Source organism: Protopterus annectens, chromosome 1.part2 (genome assembly GCF_019279795.1).
Source record: "Protopterus annectens isolate FY-2018-M chromosome 1.part2, PAN1.0, whole genome shotgun sequence".
Classification (NCBI taxonomy): Eukaryota; Metazoa; Chordata; order Ceratodontiformes; family Protopteridae; genus Protopterus; species Protopterus annectens.
The window spans coordinates 937,005,470-937,028,483 of NC_056727.1; the positions used below are offsets into that span (position 1 = coordinate 937,005,470).

The 23,014-nt window shown below is 34.5% G+C and overlaps 1 protein-coding gene across 1 annotated transcript in view; it reads right to left on the reverse strand.

Moving 5' to 3' along the window:
- DNAH14 (dynein axonemal heavy chain 14) overlaps positions 1 to 22,657 on the reverse strand; it is a 2,550,346-nt gene extending 2,527,689 nt beyond the window's left edge. The window contains 1 exon segment of the mRNA XM_044060213.1: positions 22,478 to 22,657. Coding sequence (XP_043916148.1) covers positions 22,478 to 22,657 — 180 coding nt within the window.
- Positions 22,658 to 23,014: the final 357 nt, after the last annotated feature.

Below are 23,014 nucleotides of genomic sequence, written 5' to 3' on the forward strand. Positions count from 1 at the left end.
AAATAAATAAACAAAACCAATTACGTAGACAGAGATAGGAGAAAGAAAGGGGCTAACAACAATGGCAGAAAGGAGTACCTGAAGGTACAGAATGCTACCAGCAATGGTAGATAAGACTACAGCAAATTATAGAAAGAAAAAGTGTAAAGTAACATTACCTTTTTTTTTAACTAGGAGAGAAAAAGAACAAAGACTACAGAGGAAAGTGGAGAAGGGAAGTAAATAGCCTTCTGAACAAAAGGGTAGGCTACAGAGAAAAAGCACAACAATGATATTAAAGAAGAAAAATCTTATAAGTATACAAAAACTAAAAATACAAAGGAGAAATAACACTTAGCTCAAAAGCTAGTTGGTGACACGTCTGTCACAGAAAAGTGGCAAATGAGATCTGGGATAAATTGGAGAGGAGCATTCTGGATAGGACTAAAGCCCGAGAGTTTTTAGTTCTTGCGAGCTGTAGTAATGTCTGAGTCAGTTCCAATATTTGAAACCAGACCCATATGTCAAGGATAAATGAAGACTGACAACATCAGATATGTGAGTTAGACACTGGGTGGAAAGTATCAAGTATATTAGGATCAAGTGTTGGTTTCCTTCAAAGCCATCAGAAACATCCCAAGTCTCAACTGTAGACCCATTATTTAAAAAAAAAACACATCCCAGGACATCAGAACTGTAGAACTGTATATAACTAATCTTGATGGACATGGATCTAGTCCACAGGTGGTTGGTTGCAGGCATAAGTCCATAAAAATGAAATCTTCATAATCAGGTATATTAAACTCCATCCATGGTGTGAGAAAAGAACAGGCTGGCAATACAGCAGCAATGATAGGGTCTGGAAGTAGTAGGACATATCTAATAGTGTCAACCTTGTGGATGGAGAAAGGGGCAATACACTCACGCATTCTAAAACAGATAAAGCTGGTAGGCTTGTTGGGCTGCACAGTCCTTGGATTGTCCAGAAGAATGTGGCCAATTGATTAGATGCTACAGATATCTCTCTGGATAGATAGAACACCTTTTTGAGTGATTGTTGCATGATACATGGCACAATAATCTTCCAAATAAAGCATGTGACTCCACAGACCTACCCACTGCCACTGGCACTCCAACCTGCACCTTTTCCCATGAAGAAGACAGAGATTATAATCAAACAATGGTTCACACCTTCTAGTGGAAACAAGACCGATCCATCTTGGGGTACGAAAATCCATAACTGAGGGCAGAAACCTAATATAATCTCCCACCAAAATATTCACAGACCCAGTATTATCTCTAAGCAGAAATACAGGATAGCAGATGAAAAAAGCTTCAGAGTAGTATGTCTTGTGGATCAGGTCAACCTGAACTAGGGGGAATTAGTTCTAATGATTTAAAACCAAAGTGGACCTAGAAGTAGTTAGATCATAAGACTGGTTACAACTCTTAATACTCTTGTCTTAAACCCTAAAGAAATATTAAGTCCAATCTATGACCCAGTCTATGAGCTGCAGAGGTAATTATCTGTGCAAACTCTAAACTTCTCATTATATAATTAAATTCTTGGGTAAGAGCCACTATCTCACCCTTAACCCAAAGGTTGAAGTCACCACGTACCAAAAATATGCTCTTGACCAACACTAGTGTCAAGAAAGAAGTCAGCAAACTCTAGATGGAATGTCCTTGCACAACTGGGTTGACATTATAGGTTCATAAGTTCATAGGTAGGTACTAGGCTATTGGCCCAAGGGCCTACATAAGCCTAGCCAGCAAGGGTCTATAGCTTACACCACCTAAGAAAGTTATTTTCTTTGTCACTGTCCAGCAGAGACACAGAAGTGATCCCTGGGGTGTATTTCCTATTTCCCATCCACTCATCAAGATTTTGTTTGAAGAGTGCTAATGAAGAACTTTGCTTGACATAGATAGGTAGCTTTTCCAGAATATAGGAAGTCTCTGGGACAGGAATCTATCCCTCCAGCATGTCCTGTTTATTGTGGTGACAAGGTTTAGGTCACTAGAATGTGTAGCTCAGAGGGATTGGGATTTCTTTAGGTGTAGCATGTCCAACAGCTCTGGGTTTGACATAGCTTTATATGTTAGGCAGATATCACCTCGGAGTAGGCGATATGCTATGGAGTAAAGCTGGAGCTTTTTGAGGCAGTCAGTGTAGGGCATTTGTTTGAGGCCAGTAATCCTCTTTGTGAGGTACTTCTGTGGTCTTTCCAGCTGTTGCAGATGTCTTGTGAGGTACATTCCAAAAGGGGGGTTGTACTCTATAATGGGTCTAATGAGTGACGGGTAGAGGGGAACAATGACCTCTTTTTTCCTGGATGAGAACCTTTTTATGATGATGTGTGCCATGTAGAAGGACTTCCTGACTACTGTGGCGATGTGACTATAAAAGGAGAGACTACTGTTCACCTGGGTCCCAAGGTCTCTTATCACACATTCGGTGTTAAGTAGATTGGTGCCTATGTTAGACAAAGAGAAACCTATATTTTGCTCATGCAACCAAGATATGCTCAAAGATGTTTAGTGTCTCTACTGATAATCTGAAACAGTTGTAATTCAGTCCTGCCACAAATTGCAACTCCACCTACAGTCCTACCCACTCCTAAAACACTGTAGCATTAAGAAACCAAGCAGAATAACTGATGCTAAATAAGAGGTAAAATTATCATCCAGACATTTTTCAGTAATAAATGCAAGGTGAACACACAGCAGTAGACCTGAAGTTATCCCAATCTTGTTGCCGATGGACCTTGCATTAAAGTACAATGCTCTAAGAGGGTTCCCCAGAGGACAGGTCCCAATTACTTGCTTTTGATGAAAGAAGGAGCACTAGATACCATTAGAAGCTAGGAAGATGGGTAGTGAACCCCAGAGGAAATTAACGCGGTACCAGCAACTCGCACTATGAACACACCCGTGCTGTTTATCCTTAATATTTTTAAGCTTTGCTGTTCCACGTCTTGCACAGAAAGGGGGGAAGGTGATATGACAGCAGATAGAGAAAAATGTGCAGTGGAGGGAGAGCTAATTGTTGAAGGAGATATGGAGGATGTTGACATTATCAAAAATGACAAACATAAATCTAAAATATTTACCAAATACAGAGCTGCAGACAGATAATCCAGAACATTCTCAAAGAAGTGAATGAAAGCCAGGTTGCTAATGGCAATGATTCTGCACAGTTGCAGGATAACTATGGCAATGATTCTGCACAGTTGCAGGATAACTAACAGCAGAGAAATGCTAAAAGCATACAAAGACATGCATGTCAGCCTTTCCAAGAGCAGCTGGATAGGCAGCACATGACAATGATATATGCTGAATTGATAAAAGGCATGGTAGTCTGGCAAAGAATCCAGAAACCTTAGCAATATGGAGGAATATACTATGTTTCATTTTATTAAGTAACAAACCTAACAAACACACACAAACACACACTTTGGTTATATGTAATGAAACTGTTTCACCCCATGCCCCCAGCACATTGATTCCGCCTATGGGACTATCCTTTGCAGACTTGCCTGAACATAAAATGTTTGCAAACACTTCCATGCAAATATACTTCATTTTCTAGAATTTGTAGCAAGGCTTTATAACTGACATATATATATATATATATATACATATATATATATATATATATATATATATATATATATATATATATATGGTTCCCTATCAGAAGCCTGAAACACTATAAGCCTGAAAATCAAAATCCTGAAAAATATAGACTGAAAGTTCAAAATCCTGAAAGACCAAAATCCTGAAACTCAAAATCCTGAAAACACAAATAATGCTAATATGTCACTATAAAAACACTAATATCTACCAACTGACCCTGACCCTAACCCTAACCCTAAGGTCCATCACTATCGCACACTCACCTGACCCGCGCCCTAACCCTAACTCACTTAAACAGCCCCTAACCCCAATATTTGTCACTATTGCATACATGCCTAACCTGCGCCCTAACCCTAACTCACTTAAACCGCCCCTAACCCTAACATAAAACCAACCGCACACTTACCCGAACCCAACGCATGACCCAACACCACAGGGCTAACAATAGCAAAGCCACAATGACGTCAGTATGTCCATTTTGTGTTTTCAGGATTTTGAGTTTCAGGATTTTGGTCTTTCAGGATTTTGAACTTTCAGTCTATAGTTTTCAGGATTTTGATTTTCAGGCTTATAGTGTTTCAGGCTTCTGATAGGGAACCATATATATATATATATATATATATATATATATATATATATATATATATATATATATAAAAAATCTCAAGTAGCTCCTCTTTTATGCTTTTGACATAACTTTGACTTATTTTATCCACTGCCTTATTTTTATGTCTCTCAATACTCAATACCCTGCTGTTAACATTTTAGTTATTGTTAAGTTGCACTTGGCATTGATTACTGATGAAATATGGGCATACAGTATAATCCCCAGTGGCTTATATAATTCCAAGGCTAATACAATATTTAGTACATATTCAAATTCCAGTCTCAAGAAATTACTTAAGTGAATTTTTTGTCTGGTTTGATTACAGGTGTCTCACGTATATTGATACCTCAACTTCTTCCGGTGGACTGGACTAGTCTTTCTTTCCTCCCATTACCTTAAACTCCCTATACCAGGGATCTCTATAGTACTATATTCAGTATGTAAAAGCACATTCTTCCTTGGCATTATGTTCTTAGATATAATTAACTCTTTTAGAGTCACCTGTAGTTATTCAAAATATGCAGATAATCCCTTCCTCCTTCCCTCCTTCCATATGACCAAAAATGTATTCTTTCAAACTCTTCCATATTATTATTATTACTTCTTAAACTAGCCAGTTATTTCCATTTAACATTGTACATATATATCTGCATTAAATATAAAACTTTCTTTCAACTGCATCATGATGCAAGTATGGGTCTGGGGTTCCCAGTCTACCTACTTCTTTCTCTATCACTAATGTTTGTCAAGACGTTCTAGGCTTTGACCTTCCCAAATAAAGAATATCACTGTATGTTTGACAGGTTTTAAGACTGGGTCTGTACTATCTGCTAGAAAAGACTGGACTGTATAAAGCATTAAAGGCAATACAAAAAAGTTTATTGCTCTAAATCCAGTTCTACTATTTCCACCTCCTAATGGCAGATTTCTACCTAAAGTTACACTCCAGGTCTAGGAGTGACTTGCCCAGGCAAACCCTCAGGTATTTAATTATGGGAAGCTTCCCATAACACTCCATATTCTTGTCATAGTTTTCACACTGCTACAGAATTTATGCCATCACTCTAAAGATAAAGATGTTTTTATGTCGTTGTTCCATGTGTTATACCTCTTATAGTGGATTTTTTATTGTGCTAGCCTATGCTTCTAAGTATAAGGCAAATAAACCAGGCAATAATGGAAGCCACAAAGGTCTCACCTTAATAACCTCAAGAGGAGTGGCAGACTCATGCATCTTTATGTGAACTGTTGAATCCAAGTGCATAAAGGCAAGCAAAACCTTCAGCAGATAATACAATTCCACTCTATCAAATGCATTCTCCACATGTAAACATACTACTCAGTGTCATTGTCTTTCACAGTCTTCCTTAACAGGTCCATCTACAGTATATTATCAAATGTCCTCAGCCCTCCTGATACCCCACGGTGATTATTTTCAATTAACTGTGGCACATATTTTAGTTAGCTGTACGGCTATAATAGATCTAAATAAGTTATAGTCATGATTATAAGTACAGGTATTGGTCTATAGGAGGATGGCAGAAATGGATCTTTACTTTCCTTGAGTAAAACTATGATGATGGCTTACTTCCATGACTGAGGTATCAGGCTTGTATTAAAAGCTTCTTTAACTATGACTCACAAAGAGGCAACCACTTTATACATATTATCTTTGTTATGTCTCCAGATTTCTATCAGGAAACTATTACCACCTGGGGCTTTACACTGTGACTTTCCTTTCCTTACTTCCCAAATTTCCTAATCAGTGATAGGAGTCTCAACTCATTTGCTTGCTCCACCATTACTTTTGCCACACCTTCAGTATACAAATACTCCTAGATATCTTTCTCATATTCCACCCATATAGTTTTAAAGTATCTGATCTTTCATAATCATTTTATATATCACCACAGTCACTACCAGATCTTTAATTACAGAGCTTCCTGCCTTGATCCCTGCAATAATTCTTTGTGACCCTTGCTGTTACAGTCACATTGCAAGAAACGTGTATTCTGAGCAATTATGGAAAAATCATCTTTAAGCAACTATTTTAGGAAATCATAGTTTTCATCTAATGTTTCATCCAGCTCCTGTCTGATGCTTGTAGTTTCATGTTGTACTTTTAAACTGCCTGAATTTAACTTGTTTTCAAGGGCCTGTAGTTAATCCCTTTTAATCTTTTAGGGACCCCCTTGCTTTTTTCCAAAGGTTAGCTGTATACATTTTCACCTATTTTGCCATTACTTGTTTTATCTTTTCCCACCAGCAAACAATGATTGACTTTGCATACTGAATTTATCTATAGTCTCTTGCTTACTCCCATTTCACAAAATCCTCAATTTTTAGATAATAAGTGAGAAACCTCAAATGATGCTTTGGATTAAAAGGTATAACATGTTACAAAATACACCCCAAGGAGACATGCTTAGAAATCATTACCGGGTGCATACACCTTTGTTTCTAAATGCATATACTCAGTTGAGATACCTATTTTATCAGTCCTACAGCATGAAGTATACTTCTTTCAGTAATAATTGTGTGATCGTTGAAATAAAAGAATTCAACCTTCGTGTGTTGGTGTTCCTGCATCCTGAAATTGCTGTGGTGGATTCCTGACTTTTTTCACAGTTGTGGATCCTGGTCTTGGTTTCCTATTATTTGGAATTGTGTCAATATTCTATCCAGCATTTTTTTGGAGGTTGTGACACTTGGCATGGAGGAAATTCTGAAGGAACTGACCAACGTGATCGGTAAACTGGCAAAAGTGTATGGGGAAACACAAACCCAGAGGAACGCTATTGTAGTCAGTCTGACAGATTCGGAAGAGAGACTTTTCACCTTGCACTCAATTGACGGTGTTACTCCAGGACAAAGGGTAACTCATTCTAACAATTCTAACACATATAGTGGTGCATTAACCAACAGTAATGAGGCAGGCACAAGGAGAGGAGACTCGGCGGGACCTGAGCGGCTTATGCCATCGATGGGTGCTACTCGCACTCATGAGTTAAACTCCTGGTTTGAGGCGCCGAGTTTCGACAGTAACCAGGAAGCGCCGGAAGTGATTGACATCAATGGCAGTGGAAATGAGCATTACCCGCTTACCCTACGAGAGCAGATTTGCAAATACGAAAAGTTCTGTAGGAAATATAGAGCTATGCAGCTAGACAACTCTTTCCTTACCAAATCTAAGGAAATGAAACAGGTCCCTAGAGGGCTTCGAGTCTGGAGGTTACCTATGGGGGTGGATATTGACTCAGACAGCTTCAACGAACTGGTCGCTCTATTTGACCAAACAGGTATGCAATTGTTAGACATTATAATACGCAATAACAACGTTAAACTGTTCAAACTTAGGGAAGAAATTAACACGTTGCACACGAGTATAACAACGGATTTATTGTTCTTTGATTATAAGAGCAATTTTGAAAAGGTGATTAGAAACGTTGAAATGTTTGTGTCCAAAAGTAGGGCTACAAAACAAAAGAAATTGATCAGGGACACTAATGAATATAAAAAGAGGCTAGCATATCCACCGGGTAGAAAAGACTCCAAAATGGGAACTGTTGGTTTATCCATGGTAGCTACGGAAAGTGTGCCAGACTTTATGGTAGCATCTATACCTGAGGATGAGGATGCTGTTTTTTTAGAGGCCGAGAGTTATCCACGCAGGTCCAAGAGGCTTCTCAGCAGGAGGCCTCAATTGAGGAATGCAGTGGACAATTATTCACCGAGGAGAGGGAATCGACGACATTAATGGACAGATTTTGTAAAAATGATGTAGTTGTTGACTTTAATATATGTTTTGACTTAGGATTTGTTGCATTTTATGACTGTAATAGAAGTGTGGTTGAAAGTTGTATGAATGAGGAATTTACGGTTTGTGAGCAACACAGTGAAGAAATTCTTGGTTTTTTAGACAGTGATAGATTTCAACAGCAGTCTGAAGGTACTTGTAATGTAATAGAGTTCAACAATGTTGAACATAATGAGTGTGAACTATGTACTCGTTCTGAAATGAATGTTTTATGTGACAGTAATGAATTAGGAGGTGACATTGGGGTTAAAGAACAGGAACAGTCCACACTGTCACATTCTACCGAAGGGGAAGAGGAGCCTGTAATGAAACATGAAGTGTTAAAAAGTGGGGGATTTACGATATACAACTACACTGACATGGACATCAGTAAAGCTCATTTTGAATTATTTAGTAAGGGTATCAGCTTTGTTCCGAGCCATAGACTGGATATAACACAGGTATTAGTGAATTTAAAGTTATACACAAGGAAGTTAAATCTCCACCTGTATTTTTCAAACCTAGGGGTGAGGGCAGGCAACCCTACCTTTACAGCAGACACAATAGCTATGAAAAGGAAAAGTATTTTCATGCCCCCCACAAATACTGACATCAATGTATTTGAACAAATGGTTGAACGTGATTTTAGAAGATTATGTGCACAACAAAAGCAGACACAGGATAACCTAACTATTGATGAGAGAAAGGTTATTTGTGAATTAACAATGACTAATGACTATGGATGTATGCGCCCTGACAAAGGGGGTGGGATGGTTATCATGAGCAAAATGGACTACAATGGTATTATGATGAAGATGTTAGACGATGAAGGTACATACAGCAGAGTGTCAAGACATGAAATAAACAGGGCTTATAGTAAGATTGATTTGTACCATTTGGATGCAATTTATCAAGGGGCTATCAATGAAGATGAATTTGACTACCTCAGTGTCAAATTTCCGAAACTACCTAAACTGTTTGGAATCCCCAAAGTCCACAAGGGTGTTGACCATCTATCTTTTAGACCCATTGTTTCGGCAAGGGGGTCTAAGACGGAACCCATGGCGGCCTTTGTGGACCAATTTTGCAAGAAGGCACTATTGGATACACCGCATATTCTAAAGGATTCCTGGCACTGCCTGGAGAGGCTCAGAGCAGTAAATGAAGTGGACGTAGATTCCTATGGTTTTTTAACCATTGATGTGGTGAATCTTTTTTCAACTATTCCCCACATTAAGGGGTTGGAACTATTTAATGATAGTTTAATGGGTAGTGCAAGTTTTGATTTAGAGAGACTTAACATATGTTTAGAATTCATGAGATTTATTTTGACAAGCAACTACCTAATATTTGAAGGAGAAACTTACCAACAGATCAAAGGGGTGGCGATGGGGGCCCGTTGTGCCCCAGTTTATGCCAACCTGGTCCTATTGTCATGGGAAAAATGCTGCATCCTATCTTCAGTTTTTAGGGAGCATATTTTGATGTACAATAGGTTCCTGGATGACATCTTAATCCTTTGGAAGGGTAGTGAGAGTGATGTCATTGACTTTATGGCATACATCAATCAAACCACTGAGTTTCTTAGATTTACACACACGTGGAATAAAATGTCAACAAATTATTTGGACATTTGTATTTCTAAACAAGAGGGGAAGCTTGTAAGTAACATCTACAGAAAACCAAGTTTTTCCAACTCTATGTTACACTTCAATAGTTGTCACCCCTTCCACCAGAGGAAAGGGGTGATTAAAGGGCAAATGGTCCGACTTTCGAGGTTGGTTAGTAATGATGAATTGTTCAAAAAGGAGATGTATACCTTGATAGGTTTATTCATGGAGAGAGGATATCCCCTGAATTTATTATTGAAAACAAAAAAGGAGATATATAGGAAAAGAAAGACTTTGTATATTCCCATACTCAAGGGTTTGGATAATATGACATTAGTACAAGGAAAAAACAAGGAAGGGACGGGTTTTGAAAAAGACAGTCTTACCTTTGTTTTAAAGTTTAATGACATGGCCAATGAGTTTTGCAACATTATAAGGATTAATTGGGACCACTGTATTAATGAACAAACAAGAAAGTTATTGGGAGGGAGTCCAAAAATAGTTTTCAGTCGAGGAAACAACATCAAAGATATTTTGGAAAGGGAGAGTAAAAGTCATAGTAGATCTAGGATGAGCAAATGTGGCAATTGCAGTGCTTGTAGATTCATTGCTGAAGGGAGTTATATATGTGTAGTGGGTTATGGACGTACATTGGCATGCCCTGGTTTATGTAATTGCAACACAAAGAACTGTGTTTACATAGCATCATGTGCTTCCTGTGATGCCTACTACATTGGCATGACTACTCGCAAGTTACGAGAAAGAATTTGTGAGCACATCAGAAATATAAAGAATAGGGATGTGCACAATGCTTTGTATTTACATAGCAGGGTGTGTGGCAATTTCACCAAATTCTTGTTTTTCATTATAGACAGGGTGATGCCCTTTACACCTGGTGATATTAATAACCGGGTAGCAGTCTTAGAATCTGAGTGGCAGATGAGATTAAATGCCACCAGATTCCCTGGTATAAATGACCACATTTCTTTAAAACCACATTTAAAGTTAAGAGCCAGTATAATATGAAGTGCTTTAAGTTGGCACATTTTATTAGACATTAAATATCAATGCATTGAATTTATGTTATAGTACATGTATTGTAGTGAATTTATGAACTTCATTGACTAAATTAATTAATGAATTTATTTATTATGTATTTATTGGAATAGTTAAATAAATTAGGAATATTTTTTGTATTTTTAAATAATTTTGGGTTGGCATTATTGATAAGGGTATGTATATATTTGAATAGAAAGATGGTGATAATAATATGTACCTTCAGACCTAAAAACGTGAATGAATTATTGCATTAGACAATTTTATTATTTTATTATTTTGTAGATATATGTATGTATATACTTATAACTATAACAACAGCAATAACAATTTTTTAGTTTTTTTCATTATATTTTTTATTTTTTCATTTTATTTTATTTCAATTGTTGTTGCCTTCACTTGTATGAGGGATTCTTCTTTAAGGAATTAATGGAACAGCTAATTAATCAATTGTGTGAGTCAAGGTGTATGGTTTGGTATTTAAGCATGAATGAATGGATGTTTCAACAGACTCTGATGATAACAGTCTAACTGGTGAAAGCGCTCAGTCTGTGTGTTTTTTCGTTGAAATAAAAGAATTCAACCTTCGTGTGTTGGTGTTCCTGCATCCTGAAATTGCTGTGGTGGATTCCTGTCTTTTTTCACAGTTGTGGATCCTGGTCTTGGTTTCCTATTATTTGGAAATGTTACAAAATACACCCCAAGGAGACATGCTTAGAAATCATTACCGGGTGCATACACCTTTGTTTCTAAATGCATATACTCAGTTGAGATACCTATTTTATCAGTCCTACAGCATGAAGTATACTTCTTTCAGTAATAATTGTGTGATGAGGGGCACCATACACTGCTGTGAATTTGTTATGTTGGGGGCAGTACAAATCATCTGATATGTTTTGCACCCTGGATGGTTGTAGGATTTTGTGCCATTTTGGACTGTGCTCTGTGCTGGTTTAAGTGTGCTTCTCACATGAGGATACTTTAAATGTTTTGGTTGTTTAATTGACAGTAGTAACAGTGCTTGAAAAAATGAGTCTCAGCCTGTCATCTTCACTTTACACTGGTTGGCCTGTTATGATTTTCTAGAGTTTTTACGTTCTGGATGATATGTCACTGGTGGAACTCTTGTCACTGGGGTTCCAACCTTCACACTGGAGCAGCTGTTCCTGTGGTAGCTGTACTACTCTGTCAAACTCCCTGACTGTGTGACCTTGAGCAAACATGGCTTTTTTTTCAGTTATGCTAACAATGTTTTTCCTTTTGCCTCAGTATAACAAATACAATGGTGTCTCTTTTGTCTCACCAGAACAGATGTGGTGGTACTGAAGTGCTTTACTATATATAAGTGACTTCTTTGTGTGGCTGGGATGATTAATGCTTCTGAGAACATACATCTGTATGTCAGCTGGTTTCCTGTACACGCATCTGTAATATCCATCCATTATGTATATTAATCTTAGTATTAAGGAAGGATACATGTGAAGTTGAGTATCCCAAGGAGACTTCTTCTTTGAGCAATACTTTATTATAACAACAACTAATAACATATTGTAACTTATTATGCCAATGAATTACTTCCATAGATTACCACAAGCAAGATAAAAATCACTCATCACCACATTAATTGCATTTACAAAGACAGCACTGTTCTTAAAAAAACAGAATCCCTATATACACTATAAAAATATTTACATGAACATTAAAGGAAAAGAAAACAATAATACAAATAAAATAAAAGTAAACAACAACATTTCATTGGCTTTTATTAACAGAAATTAATTAACTCTGGCAAGCCTTTACCAAAAAGATATTGGTTAGAAATTGAACAGGGCAGAGTTTCTTCAGACTTCAACTTCAGATTGTGTCATTGCCCCAGTAGTAAACATTTCTGACCAACATGCCCATTTCTTATTCATTATGTCCCTCACTGAAATACTATCAATATTCATTTCTAAAGACCTGATTTCTTCCCCTACTTTTCAAAATACACGTAAAGGAGGTGGTTCTTTAAATTTCCATTATTTCATAACTGTGTTTTTGTCTAGCAACATGGCAATCTGCAACATGTTAAAATCCATTCTTGAAAGTGAACTGTTTGGGAGCCCACCAAGGAGAAACAGTGCTGATGTCAAATTAACTTTATCTGGCCATAATCTGCCTCATACACTTTGATTTTTCCCTTGTAAGGGAGGATAATTCACTGCAGTCCCAAAAGATATGTTTCCATGTTTCAACATTTCCAATTCCACACCTCCAACAGAAGGAAGAAACAATTGGGAACATTGTAGCAATTATGGTAGAGGTACAGAAATATTTAAACAGACATTGTCTGCCAAAGAAGTGCAACCTACATTGCTCAGTGGCGTATTTTAGAAGATGAAAAAGAATGGCACAAACTTCAGTAGAAACAGACATCCCTAATTCACTTTCCCACATCACTCTATATTTGTTTTTCACCTGCAGCCTCATCCCAATGAACATTTTATGCAGCCTGGTAATAAGCCTATTTGAAGTAATATTTCCCACCAAGGAATCCAAGGAGAGTTGATTAGATGAGTGGATTCTGTGGAGTCATTGGTGGAATTCCTTCAGGAAGTCAATGTTATGTGTCTAAATTAACCATAAATCATCAAAAAAATGGAAATAAACAAGCAGTCTATGTCTGCAGTGTTGTAGAAATTCCTTTTCTAGGTTTACCATGAAGAGATTTGTAAATGTAAAGCCATTCTGGTGGCCACTGCAGTGAATGCAGTCTGATTATATAATGTTTTCTATAAAAATCAGAATTGTCACATTTCAGGATAAATGCTATAAACTGCCACAATGTCATGATGGTCTGTTTTCTCTTCTAAATTGTTGAGATAGGCAGCAATGCCATGCTTCTGTGCATAGTGATGTAACAATCATTATGGCTAAACAACTTTAAATGGTACTTCACAATAACCTAAGAGAATGCAAAGAAAATGACTCCAGAGTTTTCTCCATGAACCCATTGATCCCTTCTGTCACGATATCTTTACCTTATAATATTGATCTTCCTTGTTTCTTGGTTTATAGATTTTTGGTAGCATGTAGAAAACTCCTGGCCTAAGCTGAATGGGAATGGCATCAGTAGGGTTGCTATAGAGATGATGTGGAAAGGACTTAATAAGGTTGCTTAATTCTTTTGTGTACTGCTCATTTGGATCATCAGTCAGCTGTCTGCAGCAAGTGTGATAAGAAAGCTTCAGTGACATAATTGATATGGTACAGGATAACCACTGCAGACTCTTTGAATACCTCTTTTATGATGATGATGATGTTGTAGTTGAATTTCAAGGACTATCCTGTCATGCTTTCATAAGGGAAAAAGTGTAATGTGTCTGTCTTTGTATATTCATCATTTGATGACTCACACTCTTGAAAACAGTCAATATAGCTTTGCACTGCATCCATTTGGAAGAGTGAAGGTGGAAGATTTTTAGTATCTATCTTTGAATTCATGTTATCTTTGTTCTCCTCTCTTCCTGTATGTGAAAAAATATTTAAGCATCAATCTGGGAATCTATTCTTCAGGTTCTCCACAAAACTCCACTCTGTCAGATGTTTAATGGGACAAAATGTAAGTCCTCTGGAAAGGACTGAAGATTCACTGGAAGGCTGTGTAGTTAGAAAGGTTATTTAGATAGACTAACAAATTATAAATTATAACTTCTTGTTTTTATTATCTTTTCTATCTTTAACTAACCTCTCTCTCTCTCTCTCTCTATATATATATATATATATATATATCAATATATATATATATGTGTGTGTGTATTTTATTGTAAACTATTTCCCTTTGACAGAACAGTTTATTGAGCTGTTATCTTCTCTGCTAAATGAATACTGACACTAATGTGACATACAAGAAGAACTTCCAGGGGTGTGTGGCCAAGATGGTAAGCAGTTAAGAGCATTGTTTTTTTAGCTCTGCTTCATTTTAACATCTCTGACAGGACTTTTACTAAAAACCTCAAATAGAACACTTCAAAACTTGATGGATTTATAGTTGAACATCTGCTGAAAAATTTACTACAAAAATAAGTTTGAAACAATCTCAACTGCTTTTCCCTTCAGGAGGTTGGCATAATGGTTAAGGTGTTTACCTTACAGACACAAGAAACTAGAAATAACTAATTGTCTCAGAATGAGCCACTCTAAGCCAAGTGTATAGGACAGTACTATGCAAAAAGACATACAGGCTATACTAAGTAATACGAGTGAGTAATCTGCAAAGATAGATAAATTAGAAAGCAAAAGGGACAATTTTAAAGAGGAATGTAAAAAAAAACAAGTTGACATGCTGAGTGACTCTCTTAAACATCAATCCTCACAAATCTCAACTACAAAAAGCAATGTCTGATTCTGATGGAAAGCTACTTGAAAATGAGAATAACAGTGAATTTCTTCTGAAAGAAAACAACTTATTCTGGGAAAAAACAGAATACTTAGAGAACAGATCTAGAAGGAATAACATCAGGATTTACAGGATTCCTGAAAAGAAGAGGGAGAGAGTATGATTCAATTCCTTAATATCTGGCTGCTTAAAACTTTGAACCTGCCTGAAGCTTCTTCCTTTGGCATTGAAAGGGCACACAGATCACTTTCTAATTCATCTTAAAAAAAAACACCTTTACCAAGGTCAATGATCGTAAGATTTTTTTCCTCATGTCAAGATAGGGGTGTAGTCTTAAAAGCTGCATGGACTAATTATCCAGTTAAAATTAAAGAACATACTATAAGATTTGACAATGGCTATTCAACATTAATGATGTTAAAGAGAAAAGCATATGTGACACCTGTTAAAAGCTTAAAGAAAAACAATACTGAAGCACAAATCTTGTTTCCAGCAAAAATAAAGACTCACCTTCCAAGAGGGAAGAATATTTTTAACACCTTGGAAGATGCAAAGGACTTTATACAGAAAAATAATATCCCAGAAAAACAGAGGAAATGAACTGGAATCTACCAACTTCTTTGAGGAGAAATGCAACAAGAGATGGTTAGTTAATAAAAGATAAAAACAGTAAAAACCTGAAGGACAAATGAAAATCACTGTTTTTCATGGTTCTGAATTCTTATTAACTTAAAGAAGTGCTTGAATACTTATTCACAGGTGCTGAATATTACTTTTTACAAGGTAAATCATTTCTTTCTTTCTTCCCCTACTTCAAATGGTTACTAGTTCCCTTTTTTAAAATGTTAGAGTTTGATTCTTTTAGCTATATATGAAGTCAAAGCCACTTAATTTAATTTAGAGTTTAAAAGGTTAAACTATTCATTTTATTAAAAGTTAATCATTATTATAATGAAACTTATGTTAGGTGGCACATTTTCTGATATCTTGGCATAGCTGAGTAATGTACAATTAAATATAGCACAAGACGCACAAGTGACACTAAGCAGGCATGTTAAGTTACATTTTGAGTTCGTTAAATGGTCCAGTAGTGTGCTACTGATAGTATACTCGACATGCAATAACAGCCAGGCAAGACATGCTATGTTATAAACAAAGTATTAAAAAAATAGCCTTTTACATATATAAAAGTTCTGTATGGAATGATATCAAATAATGCAAGTTAAACCTGGATCACACATAACTGTCATTCTTTTAATGAAAGTTTATATGCTATGTCTCCTTTAAAAAATGACAGTCTGCTTTAGATTAAATATCTCATACAAATAGTGCTTGCTGAATCATTAAATGTTATTTATTTAAATACAATAGCTATTTAGTGGTTAACATACTTTGAAATTGTTTTTATTGTTTTTTAGCAGTTTGAAAGGGTTTGAGGGATTGATGTATACTGTAGAGGTGGCGTGGATTCACTTGTGAATGTTTATGAGTGAACTGTAGCTAATAAGCTGTTAATATGCAAACCCTTGCTATGAGGACCAGCTTGAAGTAGCTTAATTAGACTCATGAACACTTTTGTGAGGCTACAGGAGTTCTGAAAATTCTAAGAACTGTTCAGGTTACATCTTCCTATCTGAAAGTAAATAATCATAATATTTTGAATCAGATACTAAGATGTCAATGAATACAAATGAGTTAATAAGCAAAATACAGTGGATTGCACAATTATTAAATACTTCTGAATGCTTGCAGTATACCAAATGTTAGTTTATATACTAGCCTATAGAATGACACTTCTGATAAAAAAGTTAGGATTGTGTTCCTCTGTTATTGCCTCTTTTTAATGATAACAAAACTTAATATCACAGAACAATTAATTATGGAAAGTTTGAATCTTAAAAGGGAAAATTTTTCAGATGTGTGTTCAGTTACTATTAGACATAACAGTTAAGGAAAAAAGGACTGAGTCTAACAGCAGTACTAGATTAAAGAGTATCAAGTATATAAGGCTAAATATAAATGTTATATTATATGATACTCTGCACTAGGATTATAGCTAAAATATAAAACCTAAGAATATAGTAACAGTACAAGACATAGTATACAAACAGAAATGGAAAGAGATCAGATTAAGTACATATGCATATAAAGAATATAAACATGTCTACAATGGTGGGAGGTTGGCATAGTGGTTAAGGTGTTCACCTTAACTGCACTAGATGAAGGGTTTGATTCTCACATGGTAATTGGCTGAGCTTGGAATGGCACACAAGGACAGTTAGCCTGTTACTACTTTATGAAGTTATGATACAACTTTACACACAGTAAATAAAATGGAACAAATATAAAACAATCTGACCTGTAAATTAATAAATATGAAAATAACAATTGACTTCCTCCCTGTAGTAGATCAGGGAAATAATGTGAGGTACATGGAAAGATGACTGTAGAGAGATTCAGTTTGTTCAACTTATAATAAAGACTATGAACACCTATTCAACTTTTGTTATGCATAATAACTTACTGACTGGCTTTTTAAAGATGATACATACTAAAAATATGAGCCATATTAATATGAATCAAAAGCATGAGCTAAGCACTGTTAGTCTAATGGAGAGCATGAGAGGTAATTTGTTCATCTTTTTCAACAAACTAGTAATACATTATTCCATGGTAGAATGTTTTAGGGTTATTCTATTTGGTATTTTTTTATTTGTTTCAAAAGTTTTGTCCATAGCTGAAGATTTAATATTGTTATATATAAAGCATATAAGTTCTGTACATAAATTTGATTTTATTATACGTGTTTTTTTCTCTCTTATATACACGTCTTCTTTTAAATGCATATCTATTAATATTAATGGATTGAATAATCTAGTAAAGAAGGGAAGTCTGTTCAAATACTTTAAATCAAATAAAGCTCAAACAGTATTTCTACAGGAAATACATTTACTTAATAAAGATGTAAATACGCTTTCATTAAAGAATTATTTGGTTTTAGCATGTTCTGGCTTTTGAACTAAAAGAAGAGACACCCTCATTTCATGGAAGAACTCACCAATAATGCCTAAAGTAAAAGATACCTATGTTGATAAAATGGTATGTTAAGCATTGTTATAATTGAGTGGAACAGAAAATTATATACAATGGTAAACTCATACTGGATTCCAGGGGTTGGAGCCAAAATGCAACACTATAGCCTATTACACAAAAGGCAAAGTCGTAATAGCTGATGATTTTAATTGTATTTTATCAGTCAAAAAAAATCTACTGTAGATACAAAGCTGAGAATCACATCTTCAGCCAAACACTTAATGAACGTTGTAAATCTAATGAATTCAATATATATATATATATATATATATATATATATATATATATGGAAAACAAACTATCAAAGAAATTTTAATAGTTTCATATCCATTATCTGACCATAATGCTATAATCTTTAATATTATTTTAGAAAATGACAATCTAATGCATCACAGGAGACTACCAGTGTACATTATTAAAATAAAAGGATTCAATAATTGGTATGCTAAAAAGATCAAAAATTTCCTAGAAATAAACATGACTGGTGCACTATCTGACATTGTCATGTGGGATTCACTAAAGGCTTTCATAAAGAGTTACAAGTTGGCATATTAGTACAAGAGAATGGGACAAAAAACTGAATACACTACAAGTCAGAATAGACGCACTAAAGTTAAACCTAAAACCAAATGAGACTATCAGTCAATCTGAACTTAAAACTTAAATATAAAATATGTTGAAATTCTAAATCATAAAGTTTCAATAAAGCTGAAAACACTTAAACTTCAGGCAGATTCAATAAACCCTTTAAGCCTGCATAAATTTGTTCTTAAATCAAAGAAAATGAATAAACTAAATTACATCAAAGAAATTATAATACATATAAAAATAAAAAGAAAGAAGAAAATATATTAAAGGTATATTTGAGGGCTTCAAAATATTTTATGAAAATATAAAGAATAATATAAATAATCTAGATAATGATGATATAATTTAAACTTTTCTAAGGGAAAATATAAATAATTAAATAAGTGAACAAATAAAAAAAGATAGACCATTCATTTTAACAGAAATAAAAGGTCAAATAAAAAAAAGTTAAAAAATAACAAGGCACCAGGCTTAGATGGTGTTATACCAGATCTATATAAAATGCCACTGGATGATGCAGTTAAAATATTAGATAAGGTCTATAGAGAAATAAAAACAACAGCTGAAGTCCCCCCTCATGGAATGTTCCCTTATATCACCTATTTTAAAACAAGATAAGGATCTTATATGTTCATCATACAGCCCCATTTCACTTTTAAATGTGGACTATAAGATATTCATGTCCATTTTAGCTAACAGAATTAATCTACTTATACCTAAACTAATTAACAGTGATAAAAGTGAGTTTATTTTAAATAGACAAGTACAGGATAACATAACAAGAATACATACGTTAATAGACTATGCAAATAAAAATACAAAAAAAGCGTTCTATTATTAGTCTTAATTTAGGCTTTTGACTCAATTAATTGGTTGTACCTGTTTAAAACACAAAGTGTATAATTTCTCACCTCGGCTAACTGCATTAACTTCTAAGTTATACAATAACTTTTGTGCTTATGTTAAAATAGATTTTTTTCTTTCTAATTCCTTTAAATTACAAAAAGGCACAAAACATCGCTGTCAATTACCATCTTAATTTTTGCGTTAGCTATAGAACCCTTTGCTAATAGTATTAACTTCAATAAGAAAATTAATGCTACCAAAATAAAAGATTTTTGAATTAAAGAGTCAGCTCTTTGCTGATGATATTTTACTAACAATAGGAAATATAGAAAATTCATTAGAACATATAATTAGTTGTATGAATCAGTTTGAAGAAATCTAAAACTTAAGATTTAATCATAATAAAACAAGTACATTATTAATTAATAATAATTTAAAAAATTCATACAAAAATATTCTAACTTAAATTGGAATGGCAATCAAATGAAATACCTTAGTATAACCACTATTTCTAATAGTAAAGAAATGATACAAACAAACTTTCAACAGGTTTTCGATAAAATTTTAAGTTTAGTCACAAGCCGGAACAAATTTTCTTTACCATGAAAGAAAAATGAATGCTAATTAAGGGCAGTGCAGTGGTGCATCGCTTAATGTTGTCACCTCACAGAAAGAGGTTCTCCTGTTCAGTTCTCAGCTGTGGTGCCTTCTGTGTGGAGTCTGCATGTCCTTCCTGCATTTGCTTGGGTTTACTCCAGGTGCTCTGGTTTCCTCCCACATTCCAAAGATATGTGTCTGGAGCCTTTCTCCTGTGCTTCTGCTTAAAATGGGCTCTGTCCCAGTCAGCTTTCCCAGTAAACAAATGTTAAATAAATAAATAAGATGTAAATTCTACCTAAAATTTTGTTTGTCTTACAATGTTTACTATTATCTCCACCACAAAATGCTGATGAAGAAGATAGATAATATTCAATTTAAATGTTTTGGCATCCAAATAAACCAAGAATGTCATTGGACTGGCACAGAAAATGTTGGGATAAAAGTGGAATAGGATTCCCTGATATTCATTTTCATGCTACTTCAACAATTGTAGAAGTTATAGTATTGTGGATAAATTCATCTTATAATTCAAAATGGAAACAAATACATCAAGAAATATTATTAGTAACTAATAACTATATCATAAACAGTCATAAACAAATAGTCCATAATAGTTTTATCTGGTTATTAAAAGATTTTAGCGTAAATGGAATTATACCATCCTCTCAAATTTCCTATTTAAATAACATAATTTCCTCTTTCCAAACGTTCACATAGTCTATTGTATTAAAGACTTAATATTTTTTGTGTTCCTAATTGCATTTAAAAATGACCGCTTAGAAACTCATAACTTCAATAAAATTCTAGAATTGAAACAACAAAGTAACTTACATTATTGGTATAGATTCTTAAATGGTACTGATATATGATATATATACTGTTGAAAATTTAAGGTCCAAATACAATCAAGATTCTGAAAATTAATTAATTTTACAAATATTTAGAGGCATTGTGAACACAGAGATAAATAAGATATTTAACCTAGATAAGAAATAATTTCCCAGATTATTGGAATTCTTAATGAATGAAAAATAAACCATATCTGTCACAAATTTATACAATTCGTAAGTTAGATTTCATATATTTAGACAATTCTGATTGAAATTATTCTTCAGAAATTAATAATGAAGACTTATCTGAAGAATACAAGAAAATAACATTAAGCTATACAGCTAAAACAACATCTTTATTATACTGGAAAATTTTCACTTGGAAATTCTTACACAGAGCTTTTTTCACTCCTAACAAAATTACAATTTTATATAAATCGAACAGAATTAAATGCTGGAGATGTGGTTCTGAAACACTAGCTGATTGGATGCATATGGTATGTGAATGTGATGTTATCTTCCCTTTTTGGAAAGAAATTAATAACTTAATTCAAGCTCTATGGTCAGATAGATGTAATATTTTTAAATCTTAAAATGCTATGATCCCTGAAATAATTCCAAAAACCCAAATGCCTCTTCTTTGGCCTATTCTTGCTATATCCAGAAAAGTAATTATTAAAATTTAGAAAAGTAAAGTTACCCCTTCTAGTGTTGAATTTATTAGTATGGCACAGATTGTTTGTAGTAGTGAATCACATACTGCAAAGATGAGAACTTCTAATATTCCACATTCATATAAATCTTGACTTAAACTTAAAGAACTGCTTGAAAAGTATTAATTGTTGTTGTTATGTATACATTTGATGTATTCATCAGCTATGGAGTTATGTAAATAGTTGTTTGTTTTATAACTGATTTGTTTATCTATTGTTTTAAAACCAAATAAAAACATAGAAAAAAAAGAACTTTCAATTTTATGGCAGGTCATAACCCTCTCTGCTAACTTTTCAGGCTGAAATACACACACACTGCCCCCCCCCACACACACACACACACACACACTCACTGTGTCTGCCTGTTAGTTGTAGTTGTCATACTAAGTCTCTAAATTGCACACTTTCTTTCCACACTGTAGTTTTTAAACTGTCTTTTTTAGCCAATAATATAGTTATTTAAGCACATCAGTAACTTAACTCCAAATGAAGGACTGCTGTTGGCCCAAAATTTTAATAATTGCAAAACTTTGGTTAGGCCAATAAAAGGTATTATATCACCTCTGTGAGCCAGAGTCTTTGTTTTTTTGTTGGTGGACCTGTACAGCATTTCATTCTTTTTCTACCAATTATTATAAAATTAATCAGATAAACAACATGTACAAAGTTCATTTTGAACAAAATGTCCTGCTAAAATATACTTTATTAAATACAAAGTGGATAGTCAAAAGTAATTTATTACCTGGAATATATGCTGTAGTGTCTCTACTGAAGATTGTGGTAGAACAAACATACAAAAATGTTTAAGAAGTCGTGGGCTGATCTCATTTCTTCCACCACCAGGAGGAGCACAAGCTGCAGCCAGAGTGATGTCTTCTATGTTCTGAGAAAGGAAGCAGTGGAATACATAAACTGAAGACATAATTTTAGGAAAAGTTTATTGCCCAACTTTACACTCTCTCAGCATTAATTGCACTGAACTTATTTGCCTGCTTTTGATTGAAGACCTCTTGCCTAAATTAATAGTTTGAAAAAAAAAAAAACTTTTGTAAGAATGATACAGCTGTAAAATGTTTTGCCAAAGAATAACTGATTGCTGGAAAGTTACCTTTAAGTCTTATGCAGACTAGTTATGTTAATACTTTTAACAGCATTTGGTTTCTTGTCATGGAACAACCAACAATTTTTATGGTATCTGTTGTTTGTCAGGCAGTAAGGATTACATTATCGCTTTTATGTGACGTACACATGTATGATGTGAATGACTTGTCTGTCAAAC